The 21151-nt window shown below is 39.9% G+C and overlaps 1 protein-coding gene across 20 annotated transcripts in view; it reads right to left on the bottom strand.

Annotated features, from left to right (window-relative positions):
* Positions 1-21151, bottom strand: part of RBFOX2 (RNA binding fox-1 homolog 2) — a 326779-nt gene that overhangs the window by 42741 nt on the left and 262887 nt on the right. For 12 of the 20 annotated variants that reach the window (XM_066259653.1, XM_066259549.1, XM_066259587.1 and 9 more), the window contains 2 exons: positions 17377-17601; positions 1547-1693 (listed from right to left, as the gene is read on the bottom strand). In XM_066259653.1, coding sequence (XP_066115750.1) covers positions 1547-1693; positions 17377-17601 — 372 coding nt within the window. The remainder of the gene's footprint in view (positions 1-1546; positions 1694-17376; positions 17602-21151) is intronic. The other 8 variants (XM_066259663.1, XM_066259683.1, XM_066259568.1 and 5 more) reach the window with 1 other exon arrangement.

Below are 21151 nucleotides of genomic sequence, written 5' to 3'. Positions count from 1 at the left end.
TTCTTTTTTCCCCATACCTATTCTATAAAATGAAGATTTGTATGGTGCTTTAGAGTTTGTTTTCTATTACATTTTTTAATGCATCCCTATAGCATCCTTCTAGAGTAAGGACTGCTTTCCTTTTATGGTTAAAAAAATGAGGCTAAAGGAAGCTATTTGTCAAGTTTACAGAGCTAACAGAATGAGCAAGAAATTCCTGCTCTTTCCCAATGCAACATCCTTCTAAGTAATAGGTACTGAGCAGGCGGAAGAAGACAGAGCAAACAGGTACCCCTTGCACAGAAATTTAATTTTTTTGCACTTAGTACCTTATGGAAAGGGTATAATACATTTCAAGAAGTCACTGGTAAGTGGCCTAAGCCGATCTTCAATGGACCACACACTTCTGATATGAAAATGCACTCCATTTCACAGAGCTCCAGATTAAAAATCCTTATTATCTCTGATAATTCAGTAGGAAACCTAGTAATATATACTCCCAGCAAGTTTCTTCTTAAATGCAACCTGTATTCTTCTTCTTCTTCTTTTTTTTTAAAAAGATATTTATTGTCTTGATTTTAGAGAGGGAGAGAGAGACAGGAACATCTATCTGCTCCTGTATGCGCCCTGACCGGGGACCAAATTAACAACCTCTGTGCTTGCGATGATGCTCTAACTAACCAAGCTATCCAGCCAGGGGTAACCTATATTCTTTATGCTGCCCTTTATATCTGCTGCTGCTCCTTTTCGGAGACCAGCTGGCTACCATTTTCTGTGTAAAGCTTGCTTCAAGTTCTTAAAAAACGTCATTAAATCTCAACCCTGGCCTTGCCTTCGGTGTGCTACATATGTCTAGGTAATCGGCTCTACATAACTGAAAACTGCTCCAGGGTCTTGACACTATGAAGTGGCCAACCAAGACTTAAGAAAGGGGATTTGCTTTTCTGAAAAAAACCAGGTTGTGATACTAACAAAACTGTTAAAAACCCAATTATTTTAGTCCTAATTCAAGTTAAGAGTTTGCTCAAATTAAAACTGGAAACACATAAGCCCAGAAAAAGATTCTCAGCACCCATTCACTTTCCAGGAACTTAAACCTTTGCCCTTACCCTGTTTTCATGACAGTGATTTCAGAAAGAATTAAACAGCTGGAAGAACACAGCAGAGTTAGCAAATTAACCCCCTATACCTGATTTTAGATATTGCTCGTAACTGTTGAATTAAAAGCAAAGAAGTAAAAAACCACAGGTACTACCTATTTTTACAGATATTATTTCATTTAATTCGTAACACTCTGAAAAGGTAGGGATTACTATCTTATCTTTACTTTAACACTGAAAGTCTTATGTCCCAAGCAAATGATCACCTTATTTATGTAGGAATTTGTAAGGCTGATGTCTAGTAATCAGGTGATAGGAAAAGTTTCTAATAAAAACACTGATTTACCCCAGAGTCTCTGTCAATCTATTCATAGTTTTATTCTAAAATACTAAAGACTATAAGAACACACCTGGTAGATTAAGTTATATTTTAATTGTAAACCCACAAAAGGATTTCAGAGACTTACCCCAAACATCTGCCGGAGGTCAGGGTCTCGGAAGCGGAAAGGAATATTAGAAACATGCAGCCGTTTAGGGGTAGATTTACTCTCTGAATTTTCACTACTTTGTGTCTGTGACTGCTGGCCGTCTGTCTGTGCACCCCCTTCTGTCTGCTAAACAAAGAAATAAACAGTAAATAAAAAATAATTACAATTACTTCAAAAGAATCATGTAAAATATAGTCCTCCCCTACCCCAATCACTTTCAAACTGTCTTTAAGCAAAAATTATAGTTGTCCCTTCTATGAGTAAAAAAACAAACAAGCAAACAAAGATGTTATTTATGCTCAAAACGCTATAGTTTACAAACAAAATTTAGGTATTTTGGACAATGTACATATATTAGTAAAATGGGAGAAACAGAAACACAAAGAGATTTGCCCAAGATCACATGGAGATATACATTAGGATAACTGAAGATATCAAAAAACAGTATCATCATTCTTAGATGCTTAGCAGAGTTTTATTTTTGTGATCTTCCTGTTTGAAAATGGAAAGTCTGTCGTATTAGTTGTGAAAATCAATGCATTTTTGGTCTATCATTTCAGGAAATAAGGGAATATTTTTGTATTTTATTCTATTAGTTCTCGAGTTTATAACTACTGGCTTACCAAAGTATTGTATTATTTATGAAAAGGATACACTTGGTGCCAATGGCCACTTTACTTAAAACTGAAGAAGCTTCTTACTCTGAAAGCAATCTGTTCTTTACCTAATTCATACAATCCCAGCTAACCTTAGCACAGAAGCCAACCTTCCACAGCCCAGGGCAAAGCTGCATTGAGAAAATCTGTCTGGAAAGGCTTTGAGGCAGCCTGACTAATCTACTACACACTTATAAATGACAGATTTGTATATAGCTATAATAAGTGTGTGAGGGTGCAATATTTTTTTTCAGCGGGAGAGACACAGACAGACAGACTGGGAGAGAGATAAGCATCAACTTGTAGTTGTGACACTTTCAGTTGTTAACTGATTGCTTCTCATACGTGCCTTGGGGGGAGGGGCTCCAGCAGAGTCAGTGACCCTGGGCTCAAGACAGCGACCTGGACCTCAAGCCAGTGACCTTGCACCTCAAACCAGCAACCGTGGGATCATGTCTATGAGCCTGCACTCATGCTGGCAACCTTGGGGTTTTGAACCTGGGACCTCAGCGTCCCAGGTCATGCTCTATCTATTGCGTCACCACCAGTCAGGCAAGGGTACATTTTTAATCATGAATCTCCTCTGCAGCATCCCAGGCTTGCATTCATCTAAATGTTTTCCCCAATAAAATCCTTAAAAAGGTTGTTATGTTGAGAAAAACTTTTGACAAATATCTAATAGGTGTGGTATATACTCTAAGCATTCAAAAAACATTTGTTCTGAGGTATTCATTTGGCAATTTCAGAACCTTATGTTTTTACTATTCACTATGATGTGCATGCCAAACCGGATGGCTTGCTGAGCTAATTAAAACTAACATACTTTTAAAACAGGAGTGGAACCTGTTGTTCTTATTATCTCAGTAGGATTAGAACTGAGTCCCTAAGATTCTTCTGGGTAACACAGAGCAAATCTCCTCCCTTTGACCTAATGTTCAACTAAAAGAAACTGTGAATCAGACATACTTTTAGCTTAGAGATATTAGCAACCATCACAAAATGAAGTTTGAGACTTTAAAATATAAAGGATAATCAGGACTAAACTCCAAATGAATACCAGCTTTTCAAGTGTCAATCTGAGTGATGGTAGCTTTTATCTCATTCCATTCAGGCCTTGCAGATGGCTTAAATGTGCAATGATTCATGTGATATAAAAATAGCAGAAAAGAGCCATGAAGCAATGTTCTGCGAAAGTGTAAGGTTTGCAATCACCAATCTGGGCACAATGCAGACTAAACAAAACATATTCCTGCCAAAGAAGAAACTCACTAAGTTACTAAAAAAACAGCATTATGGACACTGAAGCAATAAGCATGGGTGTTCATTACAATGAGTGCGTATCAAGCACCTTCAAACTTGCCTCTTCCATCTCACAACTGGATCACATAAAAAACTCTCCTCAATGAAATTTTAAAAGCACCAACCAGCCTGACCAGGCAGTGGCGCAGTGGATGGAGCGTCGGACTGGAATGTGGAAGACCCAGGTTCGAGACCCCGAGGTCACCAGCTTGAGCGAGGGGTTACTCGGTCTGCTGAAGGCCCGCGGTCAAGGCACGTATGAGAAAGCAATCAATGAACAACTAAGGTGTCACAACACGCAATGAAAAACTAATAATTGATGCTTCTCATCTCTCTGTTCCTGTCTGTCTGTCCCTGTCTATCCCTCTCTCTGTCTCTGTAAAATAAAATAAAATAAAATAAAATAAATTAAAAAAAAAAAAAAAAGCACCAACCAGCTCAAGTCTGCAGATGTCAATGTAGCACTCCAGCAAAGTTAAAAAGACTGAGTCCAGCTTCAAACCAGTTTTATATATAATTTATATATGGGTGGACAAAGGCAGAGTTACAGTTGTTTGTATGGAAAATAAAGCAATAATGAATAATAATTTTTTTCACAAATTCATAACTGTAAACCTACATTTGCCCACCCCTGTATGCAGTCCCTGTAATCTGTAATACTGAATGTGACATGACAGGGTAAATGAAAACTACTGAATACTCTGAAATATGTTGCCCAAGCTACTTTTTCTGACAGCCCTGAAGACATAATTTAGGAAAAGGTTAGAAGCAGATTATTTTCCAGCATTGTAATGAGCACCTACACTTTTTTGTTGTTGTTGTTTAATGAGAGAGACAGAGACAAAAACAGAGACAAATAGATAGGAAGGGAGAGAGATGAGAAGCATCAACTCATTAGTTGTGGCACTTTAGTTGTTTAATGATTGCTTCTCATATGTGCCTTGATGGGGGGGGGGGTGTCCAGCCAAGCTAGTCACCTTGGGCTCAAGCCAGCGACCATGGGATCATGTCCATGTACCCATGCTCAAGCTGGTGACCCTGTGCTCAAGCTGGTGAGTCTGTGCTCAAGCCAGCAACCTTGGGGTTTTGAACGTGGGTCCTCAGCGTCCCAGGTTGATGCTCTATTTACTGTGCAACCATCTGATCAAGCAGCACCTACATTTTTTACAAGTATGAAATCTTTAATTCTAGAAGGAGATTGGCAAGTGGAAAAAGTGAACTATCATTTCTGAAGTTCTCAAGCTTTCTGATTTAATATAAAAATTTCAATTAAAGCTTAATATACACAATAGATACAAATGCACAAATCATAAATATACAATTGAATGAATTTTCATGAACAAAATTCACATATGTAACCATCAAATTAGATCACGCAACAGAACTCCAGAAGCACTCTTGGGCTCCACTCTAGTCACTATTAGTTCTCCTGCCAAAGGGTCGCCACTACTCTGACTTCAAACTCCTTGAATTGGTTTGCCACTTTTGAACTTTAAAAGAAAAAGGTTTCTATTTGCCTTCTTTTGCAAATTATATTTGTATAATAAACAGATATTATTGTAATTCATCCATTCTTTTTCCATTTGATAAACATGCAATTTATACAAGCTGCTTCCAGTTTTTGGCTATTAAGTTCTTTGTTACCTCACTATTCTTGCTACATGTCTTTTGGTACACATAAGCATACATTTCTGTTGTGTGTATATGCATCTAGGAATAAATTTGCTGGATTAAAAATATGTGTGGCCTGGCCTGTGGTGGCGCAGGGGATAAAGCATTGACCTGGAATGCTGAGGTTGCTGGTTCGAAAGCCTAGGCTGCCTGGTCAGGGCACATACATCAAGCAAGCAATGAACAACTAAAGTGAAGCAAATATGACTTGATATTTCTTGACAACTCTCTCTTCTGTCTAAAAAATCAGTAAGTAAAATCTTAAAAAAATATGTGTAAGTTTAGCCTGAATAGATACTGTCAGTTTTTCAAAGTGGCTGTACTAATTGCCATTTTCATTTTAATTATTCTCGTGGGAGGGAGTGGTCATACTGTGGCTTTAATATGCTTTCCTCTCTTTAAAAGTATGATCCTTTCTTCTTTCCATTTACAGAATGTTGTTTAAAAAAAAAAAAAAGGGAATTCCCTGTAAAACCAATTATTTCTTGAGTGCATACTATGACAGACCCTTATCTAAGCTTTTTAATATCACACTTAATATACTTAAATAGTGTTTTACTATTTGCTGACACTGGCCTCCATATTTTATATATTTTAAATAGTGTAATTCTTTCAACAAATCTAACAGCAGGTACTTTTTGTTTTACCTTGAGAACATAGTAGATACTTTTTTACCCTACTTTTCAGATGAAGCATCTGAGGAACAGAAAACTTGCTTGAGTAACATAGCAAGCATTCAAACACAGGAACTGGCTCCAGAGTACATGTACTTAACCACTGTTATATTGTACTTTAAATATATATTACTTTTATTTATTTATTTTTTAAGGTTTTATTTGTTGATTTTAAAGAGAGAGAAAAGGGGAGTGGGAAGAGAAGTGGGAAGCATCAACTCATAGTTGCTTCTCATATGTGCCTTGACCAGGCAAGCCCAGGGTTTCGAACCAGCAACCTAACCTTTCCAGGTTGATGCTTTATCCACTGCACCACCACAGGACAGGCTAAATATATATATACATACACATATAATTTTTAATTCTTATAATAATCTATGAGGCAGGTATTATTATGATCCCAAATGACAGAAGCAGAAACTATGGTACAGAGGTTAAATTAGTTGCCCAAGGTCACATAAAGTGGCACAGCAGGAATCCAAAACTAGGCAGACCAGTTTCAAGTGCTACCATACCTCCTTTCTCACACTGGGCCATGCTCTCTTTTTTTCTCATTACAAGGGCAAACACATGGCATCCCATTCTCCCACATTCTCAGGACACTCACCTGGAGGAGCAAGAATTCTCCTGGGTGGAGGTAGGCTGGGGGCAAAGGACAGGAAAAACTCTACAAGAGGTGACATGTATTCTATACCTTGAGGGAAGAGGAGCAGGTCAGACCACAGAGGGAAAGAAAACCAGCCAGGCACCCTGACATTTACGAAGGAAAAAGTGCCAGAGAACTAATAAACTGATACTCAATGGGGCTGAGAAGTAGATGTGGGTACTCAGTGGACATGGGAATAGGAAATATACACTGAATGTGATTAAATGAGATCATATTTCCCATTGGAATTTTCAACTTTAAGTTTACCTTTAATATTTATTGTTTGCCTTGATAATTATTGAAATAGAAAAGTAAAAAGTTTTTAGGCTGTATCTTTGTGAAAAGTGGACAGTTGAACTGCTCTGAGAAAAATCTCAATCAATATAGCTTTGGCTTGCTGTATTTTCTGTTGTTAGCTGCCAAGCAACTTTACTGACTGTATAAACAAGCTCTGAAGGTTCTGTTCTTCCCTTCTGTGGTCATTTCCCGACCTAATTCATTCACTGGGCAGGGGCTGAAACAGAAGAGCCTGGAGTCTGTGGATGAGAGCTCCCAAGTGGCCTGGCAGCAGTGCCACTCTTCAAACAGCACAGCCTCCCCAGTGAGGTCCAACTATCTGTCAACACACAGAGGAGACCAAGCTTTTACACTGAAGAACACATCAGATTTTAAGTCTCAGAACCTCATTTTAGAAATAAGGACTAAAAAATTTTTTGTTTTGATGAACTCAAGCTTTTTAAATCCTTATAAATAGAAAATTAATTTTTCTGAGTCCTCTGTGAAATAAAAATATTTTAACTATTTATATATTGTGAATAAATATTCTGTTCTGAACTGAAAGAGAACTCTGGGCAATACAAGGTGAAGCATCACTTTCCAAATTGCTATCATAAAACTTCAGATACAATCCAAGATACTAAGGACTTTGATTAATTCAGGAATATTTTGGTTTGTGAATTATTCCTTTTCTTTAATATTTAATTTTCCTCTGTTTTCTGGGATGTTGCCATTTCTTATTTTCATCTCTAAGGCTAAAAGGGAAGAAGAGGAAATTCAATTTAGCACAGTATATTTCTTAAGAATCTGATTCATGAAACATCTATTAAACCAACCCATTTTAATGATAGTTTGACTATCATTAGTTTGGGTATAGAAATCTAGGTTAAAAAAGTTCCTTTAGAATTTTGAAAGCAACTTTCACTTGTTGTCCATCTCCTAGTGTTGCTGTTGAGGAATCTGAAGGCATCATGATTCCTGTCTTTTTATTTATTTTTTATTTTTTTTTCATTTTTTTTTTTACAGAGGCAGAGACAGACAGGGACAGACAGACAGGAACAGAGAGATGAGAAGCATCAATCATTAGTTTTTTATTGCACGTTGCGACTTCTTAGTTGTTCATTGATTGCTTTCTCATATGTGCCTTGACCGCGGGCCTTCAGCAGACCGAGTAACCCCTTGCTGGAGCCAGTGACCTTGGGTCCAAACTGTTGAACTTTTTGCTCAAGCCAGATGAGCCCGCGCTCAAGCTGGTGACCTCGGGGTCTCGAACCTGGGTCCTTCCACATCCCAGTCTGACGCTCTATCCACTACGCCACCACCTGGTCAGGCGATTCCTGTCTTTTTAGATGTGACTCTTTCCCCATTCTCTTTGGTGTGAAGGCTACCCAAATATGTCCAATGTTCTACAATTCCACAGAGATATGCCTTAATACAAGTTTATCCCAGTTTGATCTATTTTGCTGGAAATTCCGTGGTCTCATAAATTGGAAATTAATGTCCTCCAGTCCAGGGAAGTTTTCTAGAATTACTTTACTGATGAGTCCCACCCGATACATTCTGCTTTTCTCTCTTTGTGGAACAGGTATTATTAGATATTGGCTATTCTGGATTGGTTCTCTAATTTTCTTAACTCTTCCTTGTATTTTCCATCTCTCTGGATTTTAGCTCTACTTTCTGGGATACTTCATCTGAAAGCTTAAGGGTCAAATGTATATCAAAATTGAAAACTTTTAGGACTTTGGAAGGCAACAATGGTGTTTAATCTGTAATGGAAACCTCTCAATGAGACTTGGGGCAGTGACAGTTCTTTAGCAAATGTATGCATATTCAAATATACAGAATAAACACTATATATAAGTTGTGAAGTGTTAAAAATTTTTAAAAAAATTGAATTTAGAGAGGAAGGGAGAGAGACAGGAACACTGATCTGTTCCTGTACGTGCCCTGATGGGGCATTGAACCGGCAACCTCTATGCTTCAGGACGATGCTCTAAACCAGGGGTAGTCAACCTTTTTATACCTACCGCCCACTTTTGTATCTCTGTTAGTAGTAAAATTTTCTAACGGCCCACCGGTTCCACAGTAATGGTGATTTATAAAGTAGGGAAGTAACTTTACTTTATAAAATTTATAAAGCAGAGTTACAGCAAGTTAAAGCATAATAATAATTACTTACCAAGTATACTTTATGTCGAGTTTTCGCTAAGTTTGGCAGAATAAATCTTTACAAAACAACTTACTCTAGTTAAATCTATCTTTTTATTTATATTTTGGTTGCTCTGCTACTGCCCACTCTGAAAGCTGGAACGCCCACTAGTGGGCGGTAGGGACCAGGTTGACTACCACTGCTCTAAACCAGTCAAGCTATCCAGCCAGCCAGGGCTAAATTGTGAGTTCTGCTGTAAACTTATAAAAAAATCATTTCATTTTCAGAACTTTGTTGGGATATTAGAATTGTGGCTAAGAGACTGCAGAAAGCTAGTTGGATTCAATTTCTTTTGGATGGGGGTTGGTCTTCATTCAAGGTTTAAGTGAGTCCTCCTTATAGGATGAAATTAAATATACTGCTCACAAAAATTAGGAGATATTTTATCACTTCATATTCATTTTGAAATATCCCCTAATTTTTGTGAGCAGTATATTTTCAGTGTCACAAAGTCTTAGTAACATATATATAGTATAAGGGGCTTGGTTCTGAAAACTGCAAAATTGAAGAGTAAACTTACCAAGAGATAGAAGATATTTCTAATAACTGCTAAGAGCTGTCATGTGAATTACCATACAATTTATACAGCTTTGAAATTAGGCAATTATTAACAATGTTTTCATGCAGGAAAATTCACACTGGTTCTATTAAAGGAACCAGATTGGGCCCAAAGGAGTTGCTCATGCTAAGTTCGAAACCAAAGCCTACCTAAAATTTCTATGCTCAGCTCTCCCAGAAAAAGCAGGCCTAGGTCAACCAACCAGCACTTACTTGCCTGCTCAGCTCAAGTTACCTGACTCAGCTCCAAGATTTCTCTTTGCTCCATATAAAAAAAGTAACCAATCAACAAATGCCCACTGCTTCTGTTTCCTTCTGCCTATAAAATCTCTTGCTTTATACAGTTCTTCAGAGCTCCTTTTGATCTGCTAGATTGGATAATACCCAACTCATGAATCACTGAATTAAGCCAGTAAGATCTGTGTAATTTTCTCATTCTGTTATTTAACAGTTTAAAAGGTGCACAAAATTGAAATTCCATTAATTTTTCTATATCACCCCATTTTACTGAACAATCCAAATTTGTATAAAATAAGACTGATATATTTTATACCAAAGAAGCTAATGGAAAGTTAACTGTTCAAAATAGCTTTAAGTGAATCTAAAGGATATGTGTGTGTGCATAGGCTTTCAAATTCAGAGCAGCATTTCCTAAAAAGGGCAGAATGCCAGTTCTGCAGGATGTTAACTGGTATTTTGTAAAAATGAATTTCATGGGTGAGTAAATTTGGGAAAAACTCGACTACATAAAGTTAATAGTGTTCTTATGAATAATTAAGAAGGAAAACTCACCTTTCTCCCCAAATACGCATTACATAGTTATAAAATTCACTTTGAAAAACACTGCTGTTATCATAATGGTTTTTAGGGCATTAGGAAAGAAAATGGCAAAAGAGAAAAAATGTCCCAACATGATAGTTTTTTAATTTATTGATTTTAGAGAGAGTAGGGAGGGGGTAAAGAGAGAGAAAAACATCAATTTTGTTCCACTTATTTACACATTCACTGGTTGATTCTTGTACATGCCCTGACCACAGATTGAACCTGCAACCTTGGCATGTCAAGATAATCCTCTAACCAATTGAGCTACCCAGGCAGGGCCTAGAATATTTAAGTAAAATCTTGGCCCATACGCTTATTTACTGCAAATAAGGGTATTTCACATGGCTAAAATAACATACTAATAAAAACACCAGTGATATATTGAATATAAAATTATTTTATCTAATGCCACCATCAAACAATTTTTGGGCATAGAAAATTGAATTTACATCTATATAGAGCAATTCTCTATTGAGGAAAATTACTTTTAGATATCCTTATTTTAAAAAGAAATTCCTGAGCACTTCTTCTGTGTATCTGAATATTGCTGACAGTCAAATTCTGAGAACCTAGTCCTGTTTCAGCATTTATGCAAGCTAACCATTTTTTTCCAATAAACTAGTAATTCAACTTTCTTCAGAAAATGTCTAATTCCATTTTTTAGGGGCCAAAGCGCTATAAAAAGGACTGAACAAAGACGTCATTTGTATATGTATCATATACTGATTATCAACATCATACTGTGAAACAGACCCAGTATCATCACACTGGGAAACAGAAACCATAGCAAATCACTTATTTTTTAAAGGCAGAAAAATTATATAAAAAGTATGAACATATATAGAAGATCACCTCAAATTTTAAAAATTTTATACTTAACTGAATGATACTTTAATATCTTAATGTATATTTTAATTTTAGAATGAAAGAAATCAATATTTTCTAACTGGAATGTTAGGCTTATATATTTTTTTATTTACTTTTTTAGTGGGAGGGGAAGGGAGAGAGGGAGACCAGATGAGAAGCATCAACTCATAGTTGCAGCACTCCAGCTGTTCATTGATTGCTTCTCATATATGCCTCAACTGGGCAGCTCCAGCAGAGCCAGTGACCCCTTGGCTCAAGCCAGCAACCTTTGGGCTCAACCCAGTGACCATGGGATCATGTTGATAATCCTAAACTCAAGCTGGTGACCCTGTGCTCAAGCTAGATGAGCCTGCGCTCAAGCCGGTGACCTTGGGGCTTCAAACCTGGGACCTCAGCGATCCCGGTCAAAGCTCTATCCACGGCACCACCACAGGACAGGTAGAGTGTTAGATTTAAAGTTGAAGAGTAAATGGAAGCTAAGAAGATAAAACTTATGATGGCTTCTGTTTTTTATAATTTGCATGGGAAAGCTGGAAAAAAAAACCCTTGACCGAAAGCAAATTTCCTGCCAGCTCTGTTATGAGCTGGCCTCTACTCAGGAAAAGGAAGGCATAAGATGATTTTTTTTTTTTTTTTGCATTTTTCTGAAGCTGGAAACAGGGAGAGACAGTCAGACAGACTCCCACATGCGCCTGACCGGGATCCACCCGGCACGCCCACCAGGGGGCGATGCTCTGCCCATCCTGGGCGTCACCATGTTGCGACCAGAGCCACTCTAGCGCCTGAGGCAGAGGCCACAGAGCCATCCCCAGTGCCCGGGCCATCTTTGCTCCAATGGAGCCTTGGCTGCGGGAGGGGAAGAGAGAGACAGAGAGGAAGGCACGGCGGAGGGGTGGAGAAGCAAATGGGCGCTTCTCCTGTGTGCCCTGGCCGGAATCGAACCCGGGTCCTCCGCACGCTAGGCCGACGCTCTACTGCTGAGCCAACCGGCCAGGGCAAGATGATTTCTATAATCCATTTTAATTTTAAAATTCAGTGATTCTAATCAGAGTTTACCGACTTGAAAAGATAGTACAAAATATTTATGGAAAATGTACGACTCTTACAGACAGGATAAGAAAAGCCACGCCCCCAAATCAATCATTAGTGTTCTTCATCTCACCCCCACAAGGAGAGCTGTAGGGTCGGCAGTAACCAAAATCACCATTCCCAGCACTTTTCATGTCTCGTTTCTTTTGGTGAGGGAGAGTAAACAAGCAAAAGTGAGCAAAGGAGAAGAAGCAACCATCATATAGCTAACAATATTAATCATGTGCTGAAAGGGTGTTTTGAGTCTTATATGAACCAAATGGCAAGTTTCTCTGTTCAGAAATATCCACGCCTGGCTCTGAGCGTGGTGTGCTTTCTGCAGCAACCCTTGCATTTTCAGATCAGGCTATATTTCCTCATGGATCCAGCTTCGAAACTGCCAACCTGCTTATAGGCATTAAAACTCCAGAGCTGGAGGGTACAAGTAATTATTTTCAAGGGTAAACTGATAATGATTGTAGACAATGTGTGCAGGCTTAACATCCTCTACCTTTCAGTAGCTGAGGAAAAATGAGAGCCTTTCTTAAATAAGCAGATGGTGAATGAATGAATTCCCATGCAGTCCCAGGCCTCCAACTCCAGCCTGAAGGAGAACTTGCTGATGAAAACCCCTGTGTTGCAGGCTGAAGGCAGTATGGCACAGCAATACATAATGTGATAGAAAGATCTGGGTCCCATTTTTTCTATTATGTTCAGAAGTCTTCATTTGGGCAAATGGGCCCACTGTCAAAGGGTGTAACTTATTGGCTATGCTTTAATGGGTCACCCCTCTACAAGGGAGTCAGTTGGTAATTCCAAGGGAGGATGGTTACACTGATATTCTGACAGAAGAAGAGTGCAAGAAAGGCTGGGTTCAACTGCAAAGAAGGGGTATAGTGAAGAAACCGAGGACAGTGGAAAACAGGGTCTGAGCTGCCTTTATTTAGAGATGTGTTTGAAAGCCCAAGAAAAAACATCCATGACATGCCAATGGTAGCAATAAGGGAGGACAATAATGGCTCCTGCCCTCAGAAATGTATAATATAAAGGCAGGCAGAATATGTATACAGATATAAACCTCATATCTGAAGATTACTCACCAAAGCTTGTTTACTTCAAATACTTTGGTTACTTATGCCTGCTGGCATTTGGAAAGACATGTAAACATATAGGAACTGATGTCCTTTCTTCTCTGCAGGCAGGCTTGGCAATAATCAAGCCTCTGCAGAGCCGGGTGGGAGATTCCTGACGGCTCCCCTTTGTTAATGCACAGTATGAGACCAACTGACTGTCACAACAGCTCCCACCAAGCCCTCATCTTAAGAGCACAATGTAACGATCCATTTCTAAAACACATTTAGAAACAGAATTCCAGATTTCATAGCTTATTTCTTATTTTTCTATGAGAAGTCTTTTCTTTTGTTCTCCCCATCAATAAGATGGGGCTGACTACTCAACATAAACAAAATCTGTATTAAAATACAGCTATAGCTCACAATAATAAAAAGTACACATCAGTGACACAGATCTGGACAACTGCTTTCAAAAGATTGTTAAAAGCAATTATCTCAAAGAACTATTTAAACAAGTAATTTCCAAAGTGTTTATAATTCATTCTTGCTACAGTCCTGTCAGGGGGGCATTAACTTCATTTGTTAGATGTGGAATCCGAAACTTAGGTAGGTAAAGGATATGGTCAAGATACAGTTAGTTACTGTATAAGGATCATCCAATCTTTGACTCTACTTTATTTTACTCATCCGATCAGCTGTCAAATCCTGTACAGTCTGTCTTCATAACTTCTCTTTACCTCATCCCTTCTCGACATAACCACTGCCACGTCCTAGTCCAGAACTTCATTATTAAATCCAAGCCTAAGACTCTTTCCTTTTTTTTTTTTTTTTTTGTATTTTTCTGAAGTTGGAAACAGGGAGGCAGTCAGACAGACTCCCACATGCGCCTAACGGGGATCCACCTGACATGCCCACCAGGGGGTGATGCTCTGCCCATCTGGGGCGTTGCTCTGTTGCGACCAGAGCTATTCTAGCACCTGAGGCAGAGGTCATGGAGACATCCTCAGCGCCCGGGCCAACTTTGCTCCAATAGAGCCTTGGCTGCGGGAGGGGAAGAGAGAAACAGAGAGAAAGGAGAGGGGGAGGGGTGGAGAAGCAGATGGGCGCTTCTCCTGTGTGCCCTGACCGGGAATTAAACCTGGGACTCCTGCACGCCAGGCCAACACTCACCACTGAGCCAACCGGCCAGGGCCAGTATTTCTTTAGGAACTCAAATTGGTCAATATAATGCAAAACTGTATAGATAATAGTTATCTTAACTGTCCAGTTGATATTAAGGAACAGAGCTCGCCCTTAATACTGCCATTTAGAAATATACAACCCGGGAGCCTGAAACAATGAGAGATGGTGGCAATAAGGAAAAAAAAGAAAGGGAAATGGGTGGTGAGGAGGCATAGTGACTAACTGTAAACGATCATGAAATGATCTGGGGAAGGGGCTTCTTTCTGACTATGATGGCATGAGCAAGTCAATGAATCCTCTCCTCAAAACAAGACAACAGTAAGAAAACTGTACAAAATTGTCCAACAGTCATTTCAGGGTTCTGGAAATCAATTAAAGGCAAATAATGAACAGAGAAATTTCTTGAAAAATTGCTAGAGCTTAGGGTAAGACCAGCAGGAGTCTACAAACTTATTGCCTGGGGCTAGTCTAACCCACTAACCCAACCCCTGACTGCTCAGCTCTGCTGGGGAGAAACTGTGGTTTTATCAGCACAGGGCTGGGGCCAGGAAAACCAGTAGACTCAACTTGGGGCATGTGGAGGAGAGACACAGTAGAAAACTGGGAAACCCAGTAGATACCTACCTAACAGGAAATACAGTTTTCCAGCTTGAGATTGTGGTTTAATTGAGGTGAACAGTGGGCCAACCAGAAATCTAAAGAGGAAACCCTGGAAATTAGACAATCTCAGATTGTCTCAGATCCGCTCTCCTCACTTCCCTCACTGACTATGGATCTATACAGATGAAGAGGAGATAAAAGAGGGTCCAAGAGAAAGAAAAGTCCAAGGAAAACTTGAGATCTGGCTGAACTCTGAACGTGCACCCCAACCACAAACAGATGATGAAAGCTTCACAGGCTCCAGATGCTCAAGTACAACGTCTGCCCAACGACTGGCTGGAGCAGTCAGCTACGGAGAGTCGCCTTCAAGGTAAAAGTGAGAGCGGAAGTTACTAAGCAGAAACATTAGTGGCTGCACACCACAGAGTGGCTTAAGTCCAGCCAAATTACTTAAAACACACACATATAAATCTTATCATATGGCCCAAAGGCTGAATAATCTGACAGAAGAAAGGCAAAAAGAACCTAAAAACTACATATACATCTTTCTATGTAGTGTATAGAATGTTTTTACCTTTGCAAATACACTACACAATCCTGTAGTATATTTCCTGTAGGATAATGTATACATGATACATATCTATTGTACTTTAAGTATTTCCTTTACTTTAGCAAGCAGTAATAAAAAGTGAAGTCAAAGAGACTGGGACCAAGTACAGAATCTGGATTTTATTCTGAGTATGCTGAGAAACCATTAAAATTAAGAAGGAAAATAGCACTATTTGCATTCAAATATATATATACAAAAAACCCCTATCCTGGTTGCAGATTTTTGGGGGAATGGCAGCAGCAATCCAGGAAATAAGTGATGAGGTTTGAATTATAGTAGTTGTGATGATGATGATGATAACACCTTACATGGATTAAACTCTTTTAAATCTCCTAACAGCCACTTGAGGTAATAACTACTCCCTTTCTTTTACAGATGGGCAAGCCAAGGTAGGAGATTAAATAACTGGCCCAACGTCATACTGCTAATTGGGGCGACATGAGGACCCAAACCCAAGAAATCCATCAGAAGAGCTAAACTCTCAGTCATATGGACTATCCAGCTGTATTCTGAAGATAAAGGGGAAAGGTTGAAGTAAGCAAATATTTTGAAGTTATGTTTGCCAAGACTTGCTAATGGACGAGATGCAGAGATGAAGGAATAAAGAATGACTCATAGGTTTTGCTCCAGCCAACTAGATAAAGTTAGTAGTATAATTATATAGAGAATGTAAAATAAGAGAAAAAGGGGTCATAGGACCCAGGTCTAAAGTACTGCAACATTTAAAAGTTGAACAGAGAAAAGAGGAACCAGCAAAAGAGGCTAAGAAAGAACTCCCAGTGCTTAGAGGAAAACAGGGGTGTCAGAAAAGCCAAGGGACTGAGTATTTCAAGGAGGGAGGAGGCAATGTATAGAATGCTACTGAGCATGGGTATGAGAATAGAGAAGGGACTGTGTGATGTGGCAGAATAAAAGTTACTGGTGCCTGACCAGGCAGTGGCACAGTGGATAGAACGTTGAACTGGGACATGGAGGACCCAGGCTCAAAACCCCAAGGTTGCCGGCTTGAACATGGGCTCATACAGCTTGAGCGCAGGGTCACTGGCTTGGGTATGGGATCATAGACATGACCCCATGGTTGCTGGCTTGAGCCCAAAGATCACTGGCTTGAGCAAAGGGTCACTCACTCTGCTGGAGCCCCCCAGTCAAGGCACATATGAGAAAGCAATCAATGAACTAAGGAGACACAGCAAAGAACTGATGCTTCTCATCTCTCTCCCTTCCTGTCTATCCCTATCTGTCCCTCTTTGTGTCACACACACACACACACACACACACACACACACACACAAAGTTACTGGTTACGTTGAGAAGAGCAGCATCCCCTCCGTTTAGTCTCAACAGTACAGTATGTATACTTACCTTGTTTACTGTCTGCTCCACCTCCAGACTGTAAGCTCCTGGGCAGGGGCTCTGAGTCTGAATGCTACTAACTCCTTACCTTCTAATAAGAATGCTTGGAAATAGAATTGAAAGGACATAAATGCTATGCAATGTAATGTAAATACTAAGTTAATTCCAAGGGTTTCTGGTGTGAACATCAAGGTGAAGATTTCAAAGATGACACGCTTCCATTTTCTACCTCCTAGTTCACTTACCGTTAGAGATCCATTTTGTGTGCTGGGTGAGTTGCTACTCTGCTCTCCGTGGGCTTGCGTACTTGCGTAGAGTGTCAGGTTATGCTCACTGGTCTGGCCGGCATAGTCCTGAGTGTGTGGCACTCCATATTCTGTGGGAATTCCGTTCTGTGGAGGTGGTGGAAATGGGATGGTGGTAAAAGGCTGAACCATTGCGTCAGGAGTTGTTGTTGGCTCCTGGTTACCCTTTAAGAAACAGTGAAAAAAAGAAAATGAGAAAATATAACTTTAAATTCTCATTATATAATTATTTTTAAGGTGAGTATAAAAAAATTCTCTGAATACTCCCTCATTGCTCAGGTTAAATAACATTTACTGTCTCGGGATGAGGGGAAATACTGCCATGTGTGTACGTGTACACACACACACACACACACACATATATATGTAGACACACACACACACCCAACTTTGGTCAATTTGTGATTACTAGACAGGTCCATGACTATATTAAAATTGACTACTTACCAAAGGGTCAAAAGTTTTCCTTTAAGACAAGTTTTTAAACAATGCTAGAAAATTTCTCACACAAAATAAGTTATAAGAGTTTGTGCCATTAGTATTTTCTTTAGGGCACTCACTATTTCCTTAGTGATTTCTTAGGTAGAAACAAATTACTTTCATTAAATTAAAATTCATAGCAGCAGTAGGTAGAATGACATTATAAATGAAATTCTCAAAACCAAACAGAGATCTCCTGATTTTAAGAGAAAGTATATTATAAAAAAATTAATCTTTGGTTTTCAAGGTACAGATTTATTTAAGTCTTGGCTACTAGGTTAATGATAATGATAATAATAATAAGAAGAAGAACTTTCCTTAAATTAGAAATATACAAAAAACTTCCCAGACAAAAAAACTTGAAAGTTCTCCATAATCACTGCCAGCACTATCAGGTTACAACACAGCAGGACTCCTCTCCACATGCTATCTCGTCCCAGATACTTGCTTGGGATTCAGTGTGATGTTTGAAATATCAGTAAAGAATAAGCAGTAACTACAGGAAACTACCAGAAGCCATTAAGTCCTTCTCTTACTTCTGTTCAAGTTTATATATAAAAGAAGTTTAAATCTTGTGTAACAGATTTGGCAAAGCTCTCCCTTCTCAACAACTCACCTCCCAACTTCCCATTTTATTCCATGAAAAGCAAAGTGACTATTTTACTGAAGATATGCAAGTCTGCAGTGTTGAGTCACTGTCCTTCTGGAAGTTGTTGGCAGAGATGACTTCAAAATGTTAGTAGTGTGATAAACGTCACCACCACCCCTCCATATTTTAGACATCAAATCATTAGGGATTAAAGAAAATAAGGGTTTATGTCCTACTCATGGGCATCACTTCCTTCAAACAAGGATATAATTATTCTTTCTCTCTCAGTCCTAATTATCCTTCTTTCCCCTCAATTCAAAAACCGATTCTCGCCTGACCTGTGGTGGTGCAGTGGATAAAGAGTCGGCCTGGAACGTTGAGGTCACCAGTTTGAAACCCTGGGCTTGCCCATTCAAGGCACATATGGGAGTTGATGCTTCCTGCTCCTCCCCCCTCTCCCCCCTGCTCTAAAGTGAATAAATAAAACCTTAAAAAAAATAAAAGGAAAAAAATCCGATTCTCTGCTAACTGAGACGACAGGAAATTGAACTTTCAGAAGCATTTTCTAAACCTCATGTCATGTTGTCCACATTAACTTGATGGCCATTAGAACTATCTCAAACAAAATGCATTCATTCAGAGCTGCAGAAAGAAAAAATAGCTGTAGCTATTTTTTTTGTGTGTGTGTGTTTTTCTGAAGCTGGAAACGGGGAGAGACAGTCAGACTCCCGCATGCGCCCGACCGGGATCCACCTGGCACGTCCACCAGGGGGCGACGCTCTGCCCACCAGGGGGCGATGCTCTGCCCCTCCGGGGTGTCGGTATGCCGCGACCAGAGCCACTCTAGCGCCTGGGGCAGAGGCCAGGAGCCATCCCCAGTGCCCGGGCCATCTTTGCTCCAATGGAGCCTTGGCTGTGGGAGGGGAAGAGAGAGACAGAGAGGAAGGAGGGGGGGGGGGGGGTGGAGAAGCAAATGGGCGCTTCTCCTGTGTGCCCTGGCCGGGAATCGAACCCGGGTCCCCTGCACGCCAGGCCGACGCTCTACCGCTGAGCCAACCGGCCAGGGCGATCTTATGCTATTTTTAAAGGAAGGGTCAACCATCATTACTGCAATCAATTATTCTGCATAAAATAAAACAATAAATCTACAAAGGCTATTTTAAATGGAGAAATATGTGATCATGGATTGGAAAACTTGATATTCTTAAAATATCATGTGCCCCAAACTCCACAAACCCAAAAAAAACTCAGCATGTGTTTTTGCAGAAATTGACAAGCTATTATTAAAATTGATATGAAAATGCAAAGGACCTAGAATAGCCAAACCAATTTTGGAAAATAACAAAATATTGGAGGACTCACAACCTGACTTCAAGATTTATTATAAAGCTATGGTAATCAAAATAGTATGGCACTGGGCTCTGGCCGGTTGGCTCAGTGGTAGAGCGTCGGCCTGGTGTACAGGAGTCCCAGGTTCGATTCCCAGCCAGGGCACACAGGAGAAGTGCCCATCTGCTTCTCTACCCCTCCCCCTCTCCTTCCTCTCTGTCTCTCTCTTCCCCTCCCGCAGTCAAGGCTCCATTGGAGCAAAGTTGGCCCGGGTGCTGGGGATGGCTCTATGGCCTCTACCTCAGGCGCTAGAATGGTTCTGGTTGCAGCAGAGCAAGCCCCAGATGGGCAGAGCATCGCCCCCTGGTGGGCATGCCGGGTGGACCCCAGTCGGGCGCATATGGGAGTCTGCCTCCCCGTTTCCAACTTCAGAAAAATACAAAAAAAAAAAAACCCCACAAAAAACAGTATGGCACTGGCTTACAGACAAATAGGTGAATGAGACAGAAAACAGAGACAGACACATGTATATAAGTCATATAAAGCATCAAATCAATTCAATAGGGGAAAGGAAAACTTTTTGGAGAAATAAAAAATTGGGCCCTGGCTGGCTGGCTCAGTGGTAGAGCATAGGCCTGGCGTGTGGAAGTCCTGGGCTCGATTCCCGGTCAAGGCACACAGGAGAAGCACCCATCTGCTTCTCCACCCTTTTCCCTCCCTTTCCTCTCTATCTCTTTCTTCTCCTCCTACCGCCAAGGCTCCATTGGAACAAAGCTGGCCTGGGTGCTGAGGAAGGTTCCATGGCCTCTGCCTCAGGTGCTAGAATGGCTCTGGTTGCAGCAAAGCAAGGCCCCAGATGGGCAGAACATCGCCCTCTGGTGGGCATGTCGGGTGGATCCTGGTCGGGCACATGTGGGAGTCTGACTGCCTCCCTGCTTCTAACTTTGGAAAAATACAATAAAAATAAATAAATTTGAATACTCAATGGAAATAAACATCAACTTTTATCCTATACATGCAAAAGTTAACAAACCTAAATTTAACAGCTAAAACTATAAAACTTTTAGAGGGAAAATAGGAAAATCTTCACAACTTCATAATAAACAAAAAATTCTTGGGACACAAACAGTAAGAGCTATTAAAGATAAAGTTGATAAATTCAATTTCATAAAAAATTTTAAAACTTCTGCTTTTTGAAAGACAACATTAAGATAATAAAAAGATAAGGCAGAGACTGGGAGCAGCATTCACAATATATACACCTGACAAAGGACACATGTTGAGAAGCTATAAAAAACTGTAAGAAATCATAATGAA

Source organism: Saccopteryx bilineata, chromosome 1 (assembly GCF_036850765.1).
Source record: "Saccopteryx bilineata isolate mSacBil1 chromosome 1, mSacBil1_pri_phased_curated, whole genome shotgun sequence".
NCBI classification, from domain to species: domain Eukaryota; kingdom Metazoa; phylum Chordata; class Mammalia; order Chiroptera; family Emballonuridae; genus Saccopteryx; species Saccopteryx bilineata.
This window is presented reverse-complemented; position numbering and strand designations above follow the sequence as displayed.